This window comes from Hypomesus nipponensis, chromosome 1, assembly GCF_054491055.1.
Source record: "Hypomesus nipponensis isolate SF chromosome 1, ASM5449105v1, whole genome shotgun sequence".
In the NCBI taxonomy this organism is placed as follows: Eukaryota; Metazoa; Chordata; class Actinopteri; order Osmeriformes; family Osmeridae; genus Hypomesus; species Hypomesus nipponensis.
Window position 1 is genome coordinate 19,201,462 of NC_140361.1, and position 18,903 is coordinate 19,220,364.

Here is an 18,903-nt window from a genome sequence, read left to right on the forward strand (position 1 = left end):
CATCGTTTTTTTGTATTAACATCTCTGTACGAATACAGATATGTATCGTACAGGACTGGGTAAGCAGCCACACAAACAATTAGTTTCTCCTCCAGTTTGAAACCTAGAAAGCTAGAAATGTTTACCATGGTTTCTACGTTACGAGAAACAAGAAAACACTCCGATTGGCCATCGCTAGCGAAAATCGCTCCTCATTAGCATAAAGTTGAGAAAATCTCAACTCGAATCGCTTGAATCGCGTCGCGTCGCTACCCACAATGCACCACGCAAGCGATTCGCCTGACTCCATAGAAAATGAATGGAAAACTTGTTGTCGCTCGCATCGCGTCGCTGCAGTGGACACGCACTGTAAGACTCGTAAATGAACGAATCATTTCTGTTTACTTGGATGAGCCTATGCAACAGTCCCAATGCGCGGCCACAAGAAAATGAACAAATCGCTCTTTGAGAGGACTCGTTACTCCCAAGTCCTTGTAGGGATTCGTTCGAAATGAACAAATTGTTCACGAACGACACATCACTATTGCACACATTCGAACGTGGGTCTCGGAAAATATCCCCAAAAAAATTATTGGACGTATAGTTTTGCGTCTAGGTTAACTTGCTTGAGGTGTGGATTCTAGCTACATTTGTTATTCTCTCTTAATCAAGATAGCATGATGGCTCTCCATAACTAAAAACGGTTCGACTTTTTCCCCACAATCGACCAAATTGGCCAAACACGGTATGTACATTGAGCTTAAAGTGTACATAATCTAGCTTGATGTATTTAGCTTTATTTTAGCAAGTTTCACAGAAATCTGCAAAAATCGAGGCTCCACTGTCATAGCTGACCATCACGAACAGCCAAACCGGGGCTGGGGAAAGTTTTTACTTTTAATTGACGATATTGAACACAGATGTTAAGTAACTTGTCTTTACTCTAAATATCTTCTCCGTTTTCAATTTAAAGTAGTCGATGTAGTTTATGTAGGAAATCTTCCATGGCATCCTCTCTAGCTTTACGCCTTTGTTCGGTTATTATTCAAGCCTATGGTGTTAATACATACCACTTTGACACACTTGCAAGAAATGATCCGCTGGTTAGATGTAGCATGATCTTATTATTTACGTATAAAAAACTCACCAGGGACAACGACAACATCGGCAACCCTGCACTATGGATTATTATTTTGATGTAATCTTAAATTAAGTGTCTGAACAGGACTGGGTGTACAGGCACGCACAATTAGTTTCTCCGCCGTCTTGAACCTGAAACCTAGATTATAGGTTAGAAATGTTGCCAGTCTGTTGCCAATGACCAACGGTTGCTACGTTTTTCCAAAGTTCAAGTCATTCCAGTGTTGTCCTCTCGTCTCTTGTCATCTACCGCTTATCCGGGGGTCGGGTCGCGGGGGAAGAAACCTAAGCAGGGAGGCAGAGACTTCCCTCTCGCCAGCCACTTCCACCAGCTCTTCCTGGAGGACCCCGAGGCATTCCCAGGCCAGCCGAGAGACATAGTCCCTCTAGCGCAGGGGTAGGCAACCCTGGTCCTAGAGAGCCGCTGTCCTGCATGTTTTAGATGTTTCTCTGCTCCAGCACACCTGATTCAAATGAATGGTCATTACCCGGCTTCCACAGAGCTTGATAACGACCCATTCATTTGAATCAGGTGTGCTGGAGCAGGGAAACATCTAAAACATGCAGGACAGCGGCTCTCGAGGACCAGGGTTGCCTACCCCTGCTCTAGCGTGTCCTGGGTCTTCTCCGGGGGCTCTTCCCAGTGAGACGTCCAGGAGGCATCCTGATCAGATGCCCGAGCCACCTCAGCTGGCTCCTCTCAACGCGGAGGAGCAGCGGTTCTACTCTGAGCCCCTCCCGGATGACCGAGCTTCTCACCCTCTCTAAGGGAGAGCCCGGCGTCCTGCGGAGAAAGCTCATTTCGGCCGCTTGTTCGGCCGCAATCTCGTTCTTTCGGTCACTACCCATAATTCGCGACCATAGGTGAGGGAAGGAACGTAGATCGACTGGTAAATAGAGAGCTTCGCCTTTTGACTCAGCTCCTTCTTCACCACAACGGGCCAATGCAGAGCCCGCATCACTGCGGACGCAGCACCAATCCGCCTGTCGATCTCGCGCTCCATTCTTCCCTCACTCGTGGACAAGACCCCGAGATACTTGAACTCCTTCGCTTGGGTCAAGATCTCCTCCCCGACCCGGAGATGGCACTCCACCCTTTTCCGGTCGATAACCATGGCCTCAGATTTGGAGGTGCTAATTCGCATCCCAGTCGCTTCACATTCGCGTCCCGATAAAGCCAACAGGACCACATCATCTGCACAAAGCAGCGACCCGATCCTGAAGTCACCAAACCGGACCCCCTCAACACCCTGGCTGCGCCTAGAAATTATGTCCTTATAAGTAATGAACAGAATCGGTGACAAAGTGCAGCCCTGGCGGTGTCCAACCCTCACCGGAAACAAGTTTGACTTAATACCGACGATGCGGACCAAACTCTGGCACCGGTCTTACAGGGACAGCCCCGATCAGGGACTCTGGTACCCCTTACTCCCGGAGCACCCCCCACATGAGCCCCCAAGGGACACGGTCGAACGCCTTTTCCAAATCCACAAAACGTGTAGTCTGGTTGGGCAAACTCCCATGTACCCTCCAGGACTCTGTGGAGGGTATATAGCTGGTCCACTGTTCCACGGCCAGGACAAAAACCACATCGCTCCTCCTGAATCCGAGGTTCGACAATCCGACGGACCCTCCTCTCCAGGACCCCTGAATAGACTTTCTCAGGGAGGCTGAGGAGTGTGATCCCCGAAAGTTGGAGCACACCCTCTGGTCCCCATTTTTAAAGAAGGGAACCACCACCCCGGTCTGCCAGTCCAGAGGCACTGTCCCCGATGTCCAGGCGACTTTGCAAAGTCGTGTCAACCGAGACAGCCCTACAACAGCCTTAAGGAACTCCGGGCAGACCTCATCCACCCCAGGGGCCCTGCCACTGCAGAGCTTTTCAACCACCTCGGAGACCTCAGCCCCAGAGATAAAAGGGCCCCCCTCCGATGTCCCCAGACTCTGCCTCCACGTCGGACAGCATGTTGGTGGAATTAAGGAGGTCTTCGAAGTATTCCTTCCACCGATCCAGGACGTCCCCCGTCGAGGTCAGCAGCGCACCAACCCCACCGTATACAGTGTTGACAGAGCTCTTCCCCCTCCTGAGTCGCCGGATGGTGGTCCAGAACCTTTTTGAAGCCGTTCGGAAGTCATTCTCCATGGCCTCGCCAAACTCCTCCCATGTCAGGATTTTTGCCTCTGTGACCGCCAAAGCTGCGTTCCACTTGGCCTTCCGGTACACATCAGCTGTCTCTGAAGTCCTACCAGTCAATAAAGTCCGATAGGCCTCCTTCTTCAGCTTGACGGCATCCCTCACCTCCGGAGTCCACCACCGGGTACCAGGGTTACCGCCGCGACATTCACCGACTGCCTTACGGCCGCAGCTCCGGTCAGCCGCTTCAACAATGGAGGCCCAGAACATGAATCATTCGGACTCAATGTCCCCAGCCCCCCGAGACATGATCGAAGCTTTCCCGGAGGTGGGAGTTGAAGCTCCTTCTGACAGAGGGTTCTGCCAGCCGTTCCCAGCAGATCCTCACATTACGTTTGGGCTTGCCAGGCCTGACCCGTCCTCCCCTACCATCAAAGCCAACTCACCACCAGGTGGTGATCAGTTGACAGCTCCGCCCCTCTCCTCACCCGAGTGTCTAAGACATGCGGCCCCAAGTCCGACGACACGACTACAGAGTCGATCATCGAACTGAGACCTTGGGTGTCCTGGTGCCAGATGCACATATGGACACCGTTATGCTTGAACATGGTGTTTGTTTTGGACAAGCCGTGTCTAGCACAGAAATCCAACAACAAAACACCGCTCGGGTTCAGATCGGCGTTCCTCCCAATCACGCCCCTCCAGGTCTCACTGTCATTACCCACATGAGCATTTAAGTCCCCCAGTTTTTCTTCATGGTAGGTTTTTGAGCCACACTGTCTGGTCCTTCGCCTGGAACCTGGTTGCCTTGGGTGACCCTACCAGGGGCATAAAGCCCCCGACAACATAGCTTCCAGGATCACTAGGACACGCAAACCCCTTCACCGCGGTAAGGTGGTAACTCAGGGAGGGGCTGTGTCAGAATTTATCCCCTTTTTGTTTAGCATTTTCTTCATATTTTCTTCTGTTTTCTGTCTTCATTTTGCCCCAGGTCCTTTCAAAATTACCTTTCACAGCAGTACCTTCTAACTGCAAGTACTTTATCATTTTTCTTTTCTCTTTTCTGTACTTTTCAGCCTTCATCTTGCTGCAGGTCCCTTCTAACATACATTCCAAGCCTTTTGAAACTCCAGCAAATAATTTTCTGCAAAATTGTCATATTTTAATGCATTGTTTCTTTTCTTTCTGATTTTTGTTTTTGTTTTGCATTTTTCTTCTCTTATGTAGTTTTATGCTTTCGTCCAACTCCAGCCCCTATCAAAAATTCCTTTCGGGCGCTTTGAAGCTTCAGCTAATAACTTTCTACAACATTTTCAAAATGTTTAGCTTTTTTAGCATGGTCAGCTATCCCCATTCAGGTTTTCAGCATTCTCACTGCTGTTTCGCAGGAACAGCCTTTTCTAGTTATTATTTATTTTCCCATCCCTAAAAAAAATAGAATATTTGCACCACATAGACAACGTCGGTGTCAAAAGGTTCATCTTGGTAGCGATTAAGTTGCTTGTATTTTTAGGGTGATAACTATTTACTCATATTGTCATAGAAAACAACATTCTGAAATGTTATGTACAATATCATATATATGCTGATATTATTAAGTAGGCCTACATATATTTTCGGAAACAGTAGTCTGCTGAGGCGTTGGCATCATGACATTAGCCTCTGTTGCCCAGGCGACAATCGACACATGACAGCGGTCTGTGATGCATGTTTTCAATAGGGCTGTCAAAGTTAACCAAGTTTCTTTTTGACCCTGGGAATCACCTCGTCACATGACTTCGACTGCCGACGGTAGCTGAATGATGGAGAGATAGCTTTTAGATGGAAAGTTCAATTTCAAACAGTTGCGACACGGCAAAACTAAGGCTGTGTGTACTGATTGTCAGGCCGAGTTTAGTTATCACCGTAGCACTTCCAGCCTAAACTATCGCATGCAAGCAAAGCACACAGCTAGAAGCAGCAGCGGTAACGGTAGCAGCAGCAGCATTCGCTCCAGTAATATATGGGAGACAACACTCTCAAAAGAAGTGAGCAACTGACTGGGTTCAACAAAATAGAAACCGTATGCTTCAATATTAAGGTCAATCTGTGGTTGCTTAAGTATCTAAAGTAGGCTATGTTTGAGTGAGATTTGGGATGTTATGGACACAGTGACGTGTGGTGATGTCAGTAAGAGGTTAAGCACTGAGTTATGAAAGCCAGATAACTTATTATTAGTAATATTATTATTAATTTATTGTTAGGCTAATATGTCAAAACAGTAAACGCAGTAGACAGTACAAGCAGTAGCCTACAGCCGCTGAATGTTAGCACAGCCACATAGCCAATCTTTTCATACCAGTCTGTTTACATTTACATTTATTCATTTAGCAGACGCTTTTCTTGCTGTTGAAACGATCGAAAACATGTTGTCCCTTTTGCTGCAGTAGTCCATCTAAGTCTGGCGTACATTTACATTTAGTCATTTAGCAGACACTCTTATCCAGAGCAACTTACAGTAAGTACAGGGACATTCCCCCCGAGGCAAATAGGGTGAAGTGCCTTGCCCAAGGACACAATGTTATTTGGCACAGCCGGGAATCGAACCCACAGATGAATAGTCCGACTCCATAACCACTCAGCCATCTGGAGAAATTCCTCAACTCTGATATCGGCGAGGAGGAGTTGTGCCTTTCGACGTACATGTTAAAGAATACAGCATCGAAGTGCGCATGCGCAAACATTTCTCGCTTGGCGTCCGCAATGACTGGACAGTAAAAGCACTGCTTAATCTACCATTTTTTTGTATTTGATTATGAGTAACTGCTACATTTGGCATTGTAACGTCTAAACAATTGGAATTACATACATATTGCATATATAAATCACAAGAATAATCAGTAAAAATAGAAATACAAGTTTATTAAATGGGGATTTTACAGGTGGGACAGGTTAGCCCATAGCTAGCCCATAGCTAGCATGATGTCTTCTAGATCTAGATAGAGTTACGTTTACCGGTAGTACTAGTCTACTTATCTGAACCACAACTACATGGTTGTCCGGGACAAGTGGATTTGTAGAGCAAGTGGAAGAGAATGTACTTGCCCCACTAGACAAGTTAAAACTCAAACAAAACTAGAGAGCATACCATTTCTGGGGAAATTGTGAGGGTGTGCTTGCAGCTGCCCCAGCTGCCCATAGTCTCCTGGTGTTTACATATTTCAAAAAACATTTAACTAGCATCATGCTATCCCTGTCCCTGTTAACGCAGGACATCGTGCTAGCTATGGGCTAGCTATGGGCTAACCTGTCCCACCTGTAAAATCCCCCCAAGATCATCTCAAACTAAAAATGTTCACAGACGTGGTAAACAGCTTTCTAATAGCTACTTTTTCATATTATATTTCGTTATTTGACACCCAACAACATCAAATACAATGGATAACAGTTTAAATGTTTATTACCAACAAGCAAATAGCTCAAATTCGTTGGAAAAATGTACCTGCCATATGGCCTTTAAGAAGCTATGTCATATGCCTTTTAGAAACTGGCACACATTTAGCTGCTAAATATTTTAATACATAAATAAGAATATCGTGTGACACACTTTAATGCAAATACATATACACAAGCATACATACAAACACACACACAATTACAACAACATGCAAACACACCCATTGTGTCCTTACCCTGACGGTGGTCCTGCTGTCAAATGTGAAGGACTTAATCTGTCCATTCTCCAGAAACACCTTCAACACATTTGGTATGAGGAGCAAGGAGTCGTCCTTAAGCATTGTCTGGGAGAGAGAGAGATCAGGGTAAATGGTATGCTGGGGGGACATGCAGAGCGAAGTACAGTAGACTCCATCTAAAAGCAGTTGAGAGGCTAACGTTTCCACCACAAACCACAGACCAAATACCCAGATTGAACCTGCAGGGAGAAACTGAATATGGAACTAAACTCTGCTTCAGGAGCCTCAAGTGACTACATTGTGTCGACTTCAAAAGACCAATTATTCAATTTTGGCATGCACCCTCTTAGTGAGCAGTCTTAGTACAATTGGGTTACATTTATTTTCTTAAATACTAATCTAACTCATCTAAATATAATTTAAGTTATAATATGTACAGCCCACCGGTTTAAACCTCGACTTTACATTTTTCTTGTTGATGTGAGGCTTATATTTCGCTGCGGCTTATATGGAGTTTTTATTACAAAACAGTAGAAACACTTTTTTCACTAGCTATTATGCTAGCTAACTTAGCCCGGAAGCTAACTAAAGTTAGCTAACTACCGTTTCGGAAAAATAACTTGCGCTTTGGGGACCGGCGGAAATATTTAGAACTCGCGCATCTAAAGGTAAATATAAGTTAATTATATTAACCAAATTATATTAACCCTGATGTTCAGACAAGACAAATGCACAGGTAGAGGGTCCCAGTCTGTAATGCAAGAGTGGCAGAGAGGGAGAAGGGGCATCTGTGTGTGGACGGGTACTGGGGACTGTCCTTACTGGAAGCTGATAGGACAGCACACTTCCCTCTTGCACCGGACCGAATATGGACTCAACCAGAGGTACATGACTGGAGATAGCCATTGCTGTGATCATTGGAGCTTCGGCTGCACTAACTGAACTCACTGAATGTAACTTAATGAGTTTTGTGCATGTGACAGAGTGTGTGCACACTCGTGGGTTTCTTGTATGAAGGAGGGAGTGTGTGCGTACATCCACGGAAGTACGGTAAGTGAGTGAGTGGGTGGGGGGTACATATGCATGTGTAGTTATGTGTGCATTTAAGGTGATACTCCAGTGTACTTCCAAACATAGCCCTGTTGGTGGCTTAGGGTTAGTGAGCAATGTATGTGTGCAAATGGATTTGGTGTGTTTGTGAGTAGTATAGACAACAACATATACCTGATTCATTCTGCAAGTCTCCTCTCTCTTGGTCTGGCTGATACGTCATTAACTGGACCAGGTTTAATACCCTTCTTCGAAATAAAAATGTAATCAAGAGATATCCATACATAAAATGAAAGAGTAATTAAAAGGCTTCCCTTACGAAAGGAAAATATATTGCAGTATATTGGAAAATATGATGTGATATATTAGGCAATATATGTCCATATATGGGATTTAATAATTATATTGTACGGAAATACATGGGATAATGTATTGATGATAAATATATTACAAATATATTATCAACTATAATATATATTCATGTAATATATTGCAATATATTGCAGAATACAGCAATGATTGCCGTTTTCCATATATTGCAACATATTCAACATGAATACATAATATATGTGTTTATATATCCCAAAATATATGCAATTTTATATCTATAAATACCACCATAATGTATTCCGCTTTATATGGGAAAATGTATTTGTAATATATGTAAATATATAGTGTCACATGTATGTTTAATATATGGTAGAATATATTTGAATTATATGTAAAAAATATAGCTGCAAGCAGTAATGGCGAATTCCTCCTTCAAAATGGCAAAATATTTTAAAATTGACATAATAGATAGTTACACCGGGATTACCCAGAAAACTAGAAACTGTTTTGTAAAAAAAAATGCAAAGGTCTGGAGTTGAACTTGGAACCCTTCAATTACCAGCACAACCTCTCATCCAATTGAGCCATTCCAAGATCTAAACTCTGCAGTGTTCAGTTACTAAATAACAAAAGAAGACGTTTTGACGTATGGCAATCATAGTCACATTTGGTCCAAGCTCAAACAGCTCTAATTCAGGCATATATAAATAAATGTCAATCTTATGGTATTTACGTTTTTGGGGGCAAATTTTCACTTAGCAGGTGGTACTGTTTGACCCGGGATTCCGTTTGAAATACTGCCGTTGACAACCTTATTAGAATACCTTGTAGATGGCTGAGTGGTTAGGGAATAAGGCTATTAATCAGAAGTTTGCCGGTTCGATCCCCGGAAGCGCAAAAATGAAGCCGTGTCCTTGGGCAAGGCAATTCACCCTACTTGTCTTGGGGTATGTCCCTGTACTTACTGTAACTTACTGTAAGTCACTGGATAAGATTGTCTGCTAAAAAACTAAATGTAAAAATCACCATATGTCTGTACATTGTATGTGCATGTTCTAATATATGTACACATGCGTTGTACAATATATCTTTCCATATAATTTTACATATATTTAAAATATATTCTACCATATATGAAGCATACATGTGACACTATATCTTTACAAAAATTACCCATACATTTTCCCATATAAAGCGGCATAGATTATGGTGGTTATTTATGAATACATAATTGCATATATTTTGGGATATATAACCACATATATTATATATTCATTAGTGCTGTCAGTTTAACGCGTTATTAACGGCGTTAACGCAAACCCTAATTAATGGCGTCAATTACTTTATCGCGCGATTAACGCTCTTTTTGGCCTAGCAAACTTTGTAGTTTTTTTCACATGCTGTTGCAACAACTACCGACGTTAGAAAAACTACAACACCACACCGGATCTAGCTAGACCGGAAACAAAACGACAGGCACGCCAAACACTCGTTTGGCTTGCGAGCTGGCTAAAGAGTAGTAGCAGAGCCCGTTTACGGATATTAGACATTCTCTGGTAGTAGGCTAACGTTACGTTTTGAGTGGATGACGAGCGCGAGATGCCGAAATGGATGCCAATAAGATTCTGAATGGAAAGTTTGCTTTAAAAAAGTTGCCAAATGGTTCTATTGACAAGACCAGTGATCTGTGTGTTTTGTCGTTGTAAACTGAGATATCATCGCAGCACGTCCAGTCTGAAATACCACTTGATGGCCAAGCACACAGCTGATGCGAATTCTCTGCCCCCTCGTCAAAGCCAGGCGATTGCAATGTTGTTTTCAATAAAAAAAATATTTGCACAAAGCAATCCGAACCACTTTTCTATGTTGATAAGAGCATTAAAATTTGAAAAAAGATTGGGACAAAAAGAAATCAGGGACATTTAGAATAGATAAAAATGTGCGATTAATTGTGATTAATCGCGAGTTAACTATGACATTAATGCGATTAATCGCGATTAAATATTTCAATCGTTTGACAGCACTAATATTCATGTTCCATATATTGCAATATATGGAAAACAGCAATCATTGTTGTATTCTGCAATATATTGCAATACATTACATGAATATATATTATAGTTTATAATATATTAGTAATATATTTATCATCAATATATTGTCCCATGTATTTCCATATATAATATATTGGTCAATGTAGTGGAAAATAACATATTAACAATATATTAAAATTAGTGCTGTCAAACGATTAAAATATTTAATCGCGATTAATCGCATTAATGTCATAGTTAACTCGCGATTAATCACAATTAATCGCACATTTTTATCTATTCTAAATGTCCCTGATTTCTTTTTGTCCCAATCTTTTTTCAAATTGTAATGCTCTTATCAACATAGAAAAGTGGTTCGGATTGCTTTGTGCAAATATTTTTTTTATTGAAAACAACATTGCAATCGCCTGGCTTTGACGAGGGGGCAGAGAATTCGCATCAGCTGTGTGCTTGGCCATCAAGTGGTATTTCAGACTGGACGTGCTTCGATGATACCTCAGTTTACAACGACAAAACACACAGATCACTGGTCTTGTCAATAGAACCATTTGGCAACTTTTTAAAAGCAAACTTTCCATTCAGAATCTTATTGGCATCCATTTTGGCATCTCGCGCTCGTCATCCACTCAAAACGTAACGTTAGCCTACTACCAGAGAATGTCTAATATCCGTAAACGGGCTCTGCTACTACTCTTTAGCCAGCTCGCAAGCCAAACGAGTGTTTGGCGTGCCTGTTGTTTTGTTTCCGGTCTAGCTAGATCCGGTGTGGTGTTGTAGTTTTTCTAACGTCGGTAGTTGTTGCAACAGCATGTGAAAAAAACTACAATGTTTGCTAGGCCAAAAAGAGCGTTAATCGCGCGATAAAGTCATTGACGCCGTTAATTTGGGTTTGCGTTAACGCCGTTAATAACGCGTTAAACTGACAGCACTAATTAAAATGTATTTCAAATCATATATTGGTAAATATATTTTCTTTCCGTAAGGGGTATCACCTAGATAGGGCCCCTTTCTCAGAAAGTAACGCAAGATCGTGGCGTTTGGGGGGCCCCCTGACTGGCATGGGGCCCTGGTGCGGCCGCACCCATGCATCCACGCTATCTCCGCTACTGGTCCTACCCATAGATAAATGACTCAAAAATAAATGGCGCTCGGCGTGGATAGAAGAAGGTAGACGGCGAGCCTTTTGGCAGTTGGTGCAAGAAACAAAGAGAGCCTGGTGCTCGTTTCTGCACGTTTTGCTTGAGGAAGCTACTATATACCACCTGCAGTAAGAAAGTGCTTGCTCGTCATGTCATAGAGCCCGTGCATGCAAACTTACCACAACATTGCCGGGAGCAACTGTTACAGCTAACACACCGTTGTTTATGACTGACCGTGTGCGACTTAAAAATACATTTGCACATTTATTGCGGAACATGACTTGTCATTCACAATTTCTTAGTAAGGTTCCGGCTCAGGAATTGTTTTCACTTTAACCCCTGCTTCTACCAAATTCAAAGAAGTTTGCCACACCAGAGGGGAAAGATCTGCTGAAAATCTTGCAAAAAGGCTTCTTGGATCTTGCCATCAGACTGCTGACATGAGGCGGGGTCTTTCCTTGGAGCCTATAGCAGTAGAGGAGTACTGCAAGGTAAAGGAGGTCAACCACTACCCATGTGGGTTCCTGATCCACCCTGAGGCACCATGGATGGGGTCAACACCTGATGGGCTTCTGTACGATCCTGAGGGGCAGCCAGTGTGGCCTGTTAGAAATTAAATGCCCAAATGTAAGTAGCTATGTTGACTGCCTTTACGTTATGATAAAGGAGGGTACAGATACACTGAGGTAATCCCATCCTTATTACTGGTAGGTCCAGGGACAAATGTTGATGTCTGGGTGTGACTGATGTGCCTTTGTCATTTACAAAGAAGATGACTTGTTCATTCAGATAATTCATGGAAGTCATACAAACCATTAAAGAAAAAGTTGACTATTTCTTCTTTTATTTCTACCTTAATGCCTTCTTGGGTAAAAAAAAGTTTTTAAAAGGATTCTAGAACCAAAGATTATTTGTATTTGTATCTGTATTTGTATGCTTCAGACTTTCTGAGATGGTCATCACTGGCACTGCACTTCAGTGGATCTCATCCTACCTGTTGAAAGATCCTACCAGGTCTCCTGGGGAGGTAAAGTGTTGGCCCCTCTGATGATTGTTCTTCTACAGGTACACACTCTTGCACCTTTTGGGTTTCATGTTGTTTAATTGTACTTGCACTTATTGAGTTTCATGTTGTTTAATTGTAACTTGTTTAACTGCATGCTCTTATGGTTCTTCCCTTTGGCACTTATTTGTTTTTTCATAATGTGTGCATCATGTTTTGGCTACCCGCAATGTTGGGGCTATCTCGTTGATTATCTCGTTGATAATCAGTGACCTATGCACTTTTGTAAAGCTCTCTCTTGGAAGTCCCTTTGGATAAAAGTGTCTGCTAAATGCATAAATGTAATGTAAATGTACCTGTCACATATGCCAAGTTACTGGTAAAGCCAACCAGACTTTTCCACCAGCTCCACTGTGTCCAATCCCAGTAATGGGGGAACCCTTCGAAAGAATGCTTAGCAACTGTGTTGGTCCCTTACCAAGGACAAAGACGGGAAATAAGTATATGCTTACCACTATGTGTTCAGCTACACGTTATCCGGAGGCTATTCCTCTTAGATCTATCACTACTAAAGTGATTCTGAGAGCTCTGATAAAATACTTATCAACGTTCGGGCTGCCGAAGACCGTGCAGTCGGATCAAGGATCAAACTTTCGTTCCAAAATGTTTAGCCAGATCATGAGCACGCTCTCTATATTTCACATCGTATCGAGTGCCTATCACCCTGAGAGTCAGGGTGCGTTAGAAAGGTGGCACCAAATGTTAAAATCTATGTGAAGGAAATATTGCCTGGCGACTGAGAGAGTGGGATGAAGGTGATTATGGGACACGTCCCCCCCAATATTTGATCATCACCTACTGTATGATTATGGGACACATCCTCCCCAAAATTTGAGCATACTGTATGATTATGCGGGCAATTTCGATGTGTCTGCTATTAGGTCTTTCTGCACCTCAGAAATGATCAAATCACGGCCGGTCCATTTTCCAAATCCAGTCGACTTGGCTTACCGAAACCTATTTGTTCTGAATCCATGTCATGTTCTCCCTAAGGCTATACTGGTGCAACGTCAATGAGTGAGTTCGGAGAGCGAAATCATTTGGCAGTGGCACATTTTTATGGATGGTAAATATCCAGCATTTGGCTAACATATGATAACAACGACTAGGTGAATTTCACTAGAATTTCGAATTGTAGAATTAATGCAAATTTCGAATTGTAGAATTACTGCGAATTTCGATTGCAATACTATACAGTTTGTTTGAGGGACATTTTACAAGCTAGCCGACAGCTATGGCTTTATAGCTAGCAACAACTGTTGCTAGCGTTTTGGGCCATGTTCCTGTTCTCTGATTTGGGTTATCTAGCAAGTTATTTTATAGTCCTGCCATTTGTTCTTTCTTCCTTCATCATGTTTATTCCTTTGGAATTGCGTTGCTGTTGTATTTCACAGTAGTGGCCAATGCTAGACTCGTGAGTAGTGAGTAGGCCTATACCTTGATTTGGGTTAGGGTTAGCCATGTACTTAGTTATTAATTATTTAGTAGTGCTGTCAGTTTAACGCGTTATTAACGGCGTTAACGCAAACCCAAATTAACGGCGTCAATTATTTTATCGCGCGATTAACGCTCTTTTGGCCTAGCAAACTTTGTAGTTTTTTTTCACATGCTGTTGCAACAACTACCGACGTTATAAAAACTACAACACAGCACCGGATCTAGCTAGACCGGAAACAAAACAACAGGCACGCCACACACTTGTTTGGCTTGCGAGCCGGCTAAAGAGTAGTAGCAGAGCCCGTTTACGGATATTAGACATTCTCTGGTAGTAGGCTAACGTTACGCTTTGAGTGGATGGCGAGCGCGAGATGCCGAAATGGATGCCAATAAGATTCTGAATGGAAAGTTTACTTTAAAAAAGTTGCCAAATGGTTCTATTGACAAGACAAGTGATCTGTGTGTTTTGTCGTTGTAAACTGAGCTATCATCGCAGCACGTCCAGTCTGAAATACCACTTGATGGCCAAGCACACAGCTGATGCAAATTCTCCGCCCCCTCGTCAAAGCCAGGCGATTGCAATGTTGTTTTCAATAAAAAAATATTTGCACAAAGCAATCCGAACCACTTTTCTATGTTGAAAAGACCATTAAAATTTGAAAAAAGAATGGGACAAAAAGAAATCAGGGACATTTAGAATAGATAAAAATGTGTGATTAATTGTGATTAATCGCAAGTTAACTATGATATTAATGCGATTAATCGCGATTAAATATTTTAATCGTTTGACAGCACTATTATTTAGCCATTATGTTTGACTCAGTTTATCATCACAGTTTGTTGAATGTGTTGAATGTTTCATTCCAAAATACATATTTTTTTGTTTAAATGCTAGGTTTAATCATTTTGCCAAACAAAGAATGTTTAATTCAGACATATAAAAAATACTTTATTCTTGCATGCCCATGTGCATTTTTGCATTATGTAGGATTTTCTTTTACGATTGTATGGAAATCTTCCAATGTATATAATTTAAAAAATATATTATACAATCACTGCAGTTGTTTTATGTTGTAAATATTGTGAGGTGACATGTTAGGGAGGTGTTAACATGTTTTTCAATGGTCCAGATTACAGTTACTGCAGGATGACAAGGTAACTCTTGAGTAATTAGTGAGGAGTTAACATGTTTGTCACTTAAATAATGGTCCACATCACAGGTAGTTCCTGCAGAATGACAATGTAACACTTGAGTGCTTATTGAGGAGTTAACATGTTTGTCACTTTAAAATAATGGTCCACATCACAAGTAGTTCCTGCAGGATGACAAAGTAACGCTCAAGTAATTAGTGAGGAGTTATACTGGTTTTCACAAGTAATAAGCCTATAATAAGTCAAATTTTATATTTGACACATACGGTACAGGCATACATTTCTGTGAGGCACTAGTGATATTCTAATAAACATTGTAATCTGGAAGATTTGGTTTTGCGCTTATTGCAACAAAAATGCAGGATGCTAATTGTTTTTGACAAGAGAACATCAATGTTTATATTCATATCCTAAAGAGAAGTCCTCCTCAGGCGGTTACTGTAACATAAAGGTAGGTGTTTGGAGTCTGAGACATTTAACTGACACTCGAGCCCATAATAGTAAACTAATCCAATCATGAAAGTGTCAGCATCACTTCCTAATTATAAAAAATGTTAAACAAATTATAATTATTTGTATTATACCTTGTTTAAATTTGAAATAAACAGAGAACATACATCCATCTTTTCGTAAGAGTAGTCAAAATCTCAACCTGTAAACGTATTTAGGGGGATATAATATTCATAAACTGTTTTCCACAAAGAACCCATTTGAGGCACAAGCTTCTGAAAAGTTATGACCATGTTAAGAGTGAAACAACCAAATTGTTCACTTTTTAGACATGTTACTTTTGTGATTAGTAATTAATTGGTTATTCTTTCTTAATTGGTGATAGTTCACAAGTATTTCTCAAGAGGATACATGTATTTAGTAATAACCAAATACCTTATAACTAATAACAAATAATTTACAACAAAGGAACTACCTTTGTTGTACATTAGCTATTACTTACTGCTTAGTTAATCTTGGTTCCATATTAGTTAAAGGGGCAATTGACAGTTTTTTGGGGGTATTTCACACTGTTCCTTAAGGTCTCCAAATAGGGTATGTAACATTGGTTGGGTTGAAAATGGCCCGGGTGCTGTTCTATGCCCACAGACAGATCCTCTGGAATGTTCCCGGGAAAAAAACACTAGCTTTTCTCCTTTTATGGTATGCTCATTAATATTTAGATGAGCTGTGCGCTGATTGGTTGGTTTTCAACGAGTGAAGCTGGGGAGCAAAAACGCAACATGGCCAACAGCAGCACTCGCTGAAACACCGAAGTTGGAGACTTGAAATAAAAACGCGCACATAAATCTACTGTGTCTACACAACGCTGTTTTCAACAGATTGACTATATATCATTTGAAATGATAACATTACTTGTTTCCACTTCTGTTGTTGAAGCAAACTGGATTGACTTGGGTGGGTAGAACGTTAGGCTACAGCTTAGCAACCAAACCATATCCTGATTCTACTCGGCTTCAGTCAGCAAGCTAGCTCTAAATAACTTGCTGAAAAATAACATGACCAAGATCTGGACAAACATGCATCGTGGATTGTAGATTTACATTACACAGGTTATTTATTTGAATGAAGTACAGTCAGGAACATCAATCAACGTTAGCCCCATTGCCAATAAACTAGGCTAAATTATCACACATTCTACCTATGCTCTTGCGTTAGCAAGCTAAACTTGTTTACATGCCATACAGTCTAGGTGTTACTAGTAATAGTTACTAGCAATGCTACCGTATCCTGTATCAAGCACCTGCCTTTCTCCAGTTCTTTCAAATAGATTATCTAGACAGGCGTTAGCAATAAGCCAGACTGCTGTTCGTTTTCTGGCTATTTTTCGGAAGCTTCCCTTCTAATGCCGACTACAGCTAGTCTAGCTAGAGTCATTTGATGTTTGTAGAAACTTATTTAGCATTCTACCTGGTATGCTATTGTAGCGATCTCAGTCACTGTACGGAGAGGTTTTCTGTAATTATCACTTTATTTCTTCACATCAATGCATGTAAATCACTGCTACTAAACCGTGAGCACAAAGAGACTCATCAACCAGAAACACATCAACTTATTCAGGTGTCCCCGGCCCCTCTGCCAGTCACCCCCGTAGTGCCTAGCAACCCCCACATGAGCTTCCGCTGCTGACAGAGAGCAAGGACACCAGCACGCAGGCACACATTCATTACAATGAACATGAACTTGAACAAATCAACACATACAAGACACTACACTATATTATACAGGAATTGTTAGCATTGCTAATAACTGTTAGCACAACATCATACTGTCCTTATAGGCGGTTGCAATGAGCATACGGTCGGAACAGCACCTCTTTCCAGGTTCAGCTTCCTAGCAAATCCTGCTTGCAATTGTCCAAGGTTGTCAAAACTGTCTTGGGTGAAATGTTCAGAGCAAATGAATGATTGAGTGTCGAACTTCGCCGGGATCTTCTCGTAACACAACAGCAGCCATGCCTGTTGAATGTTTGGCTCCTTGGGAAGACTGTGAGTTTTAGCCTTCCCTGTACAGCCTGGAACACAGTATTTATGACCGTGGTCCATTTTCAATATCCTTGTTATAATTCAAAACGTTCTTCTTTGTAATTCCTTATAAGTAGCTTACACAGAGCAGCGCGCAGCTAAACTAGTATCGGAGATAGACGCTACCTCGGGCTGGTCTGGATGTAAATTCGGGGGCGTGACAAAGATACAGACCAGAGCCAATAAGAGGGCGATCACCGGTCCTACGTAGGACCAATAGCTTTGTTGAAAAGCTAGCGTTTTACATCCAAATTTTTGGGAAATAGGAAAGAGGTGTCAATGGACTTTGATATTCACGGTATGTTCATTTTACCCACCGAACTGTCGTTATTCAACTATGACTAGGTAAAATCGGTTTTGCAGTCAATTGCCCCTTTAATAGTATTAAATTTGGTGTTAATGTAGAACTACCTATTACTTCCTGCATAGCTACTTGTTAACAACGGACCATTATTCTAAAGTGTTACCGAAATATCAGTTGTAAAATTTAAATACGGACCCCTGCGTCCAACGCAAGCAAGCACACCCTACAATTTCCCCAGAAATTGCTCTCTAGTTAATCATCTTCTCCCATTGGAGTCTATGGCAGCCCCTAGAACCGTATGGTAAAAAGTTGTGAAATTTGGCACACTCATTAAGCACAGCCCCCCTCTTTATATTCACCAAGTTTCATGTCTCCCATTGGAGCACTCTAGCGCCACCAATGGGTCAAAGTTGGACTTGTGTTTACACACGTAACTTTTGAACCGTGTGACCGATTTTAAAAAACGAGGTACCATTGGATTCCCTGGGTCAAGACGAGTTCAACACACCCTTCTTGGGACGTTCCGTGTGTGCCTCATAATAATCTGTGATAATAGCCGAATTGATGCGGGCGAAAAACGTTTTTTTATTTACTCCTCCTACACATATTGTCCAATCTTCACCAAATTTGGCAGAGATTATCTTCAGACCAGGCCTCAGAAAGGCCATCACATGATTTTTTGATTTTCAGAACCGTTTGCACGGTACAGCCAATAAAAATGTGCCATTAAGCCAGCAAACAGGAAGTTGGGTTGTATCTCAGCAAATCTTTGATGGATTCACACCAAACTTGCTGCATGCACTCGGAACCCTGTTCTGAGGATTTTAGCTTGCAGCTATATTTTTGTTGTTATTCTGTCTCACTGTAAAAAAAAAAAAACTACCATTACAATTATTTTGCGTCCTACTGATGTGAA

At 41.8% G+C, this 18,903-nt stretch overlaps 1 protein-coding gene across 1 annotated transcript in view; it reads right to left on the bottom strand.

Annotated features, from left to right (window-relative positions):
* frmpd3 (FERM and PDZ domain containing 3) overlaps window positions 1-18,903 on the bottom strand; it is a 112,702-nt gene that overhangs the window by 56,494 nt on the left and 37,305 nt on the right. Inside the window, exon 7 of the mRNA XM_084697396.1 lies at window positions 6,925-7,032. Within this exon, the coding sequence (XP_084553522.1) occupies window positions 6,925-7,032 (108 nt within the window). The remainder of the gene's footprint in view (window positions 1-6,924; window positions 7,033-18,903) is intronic.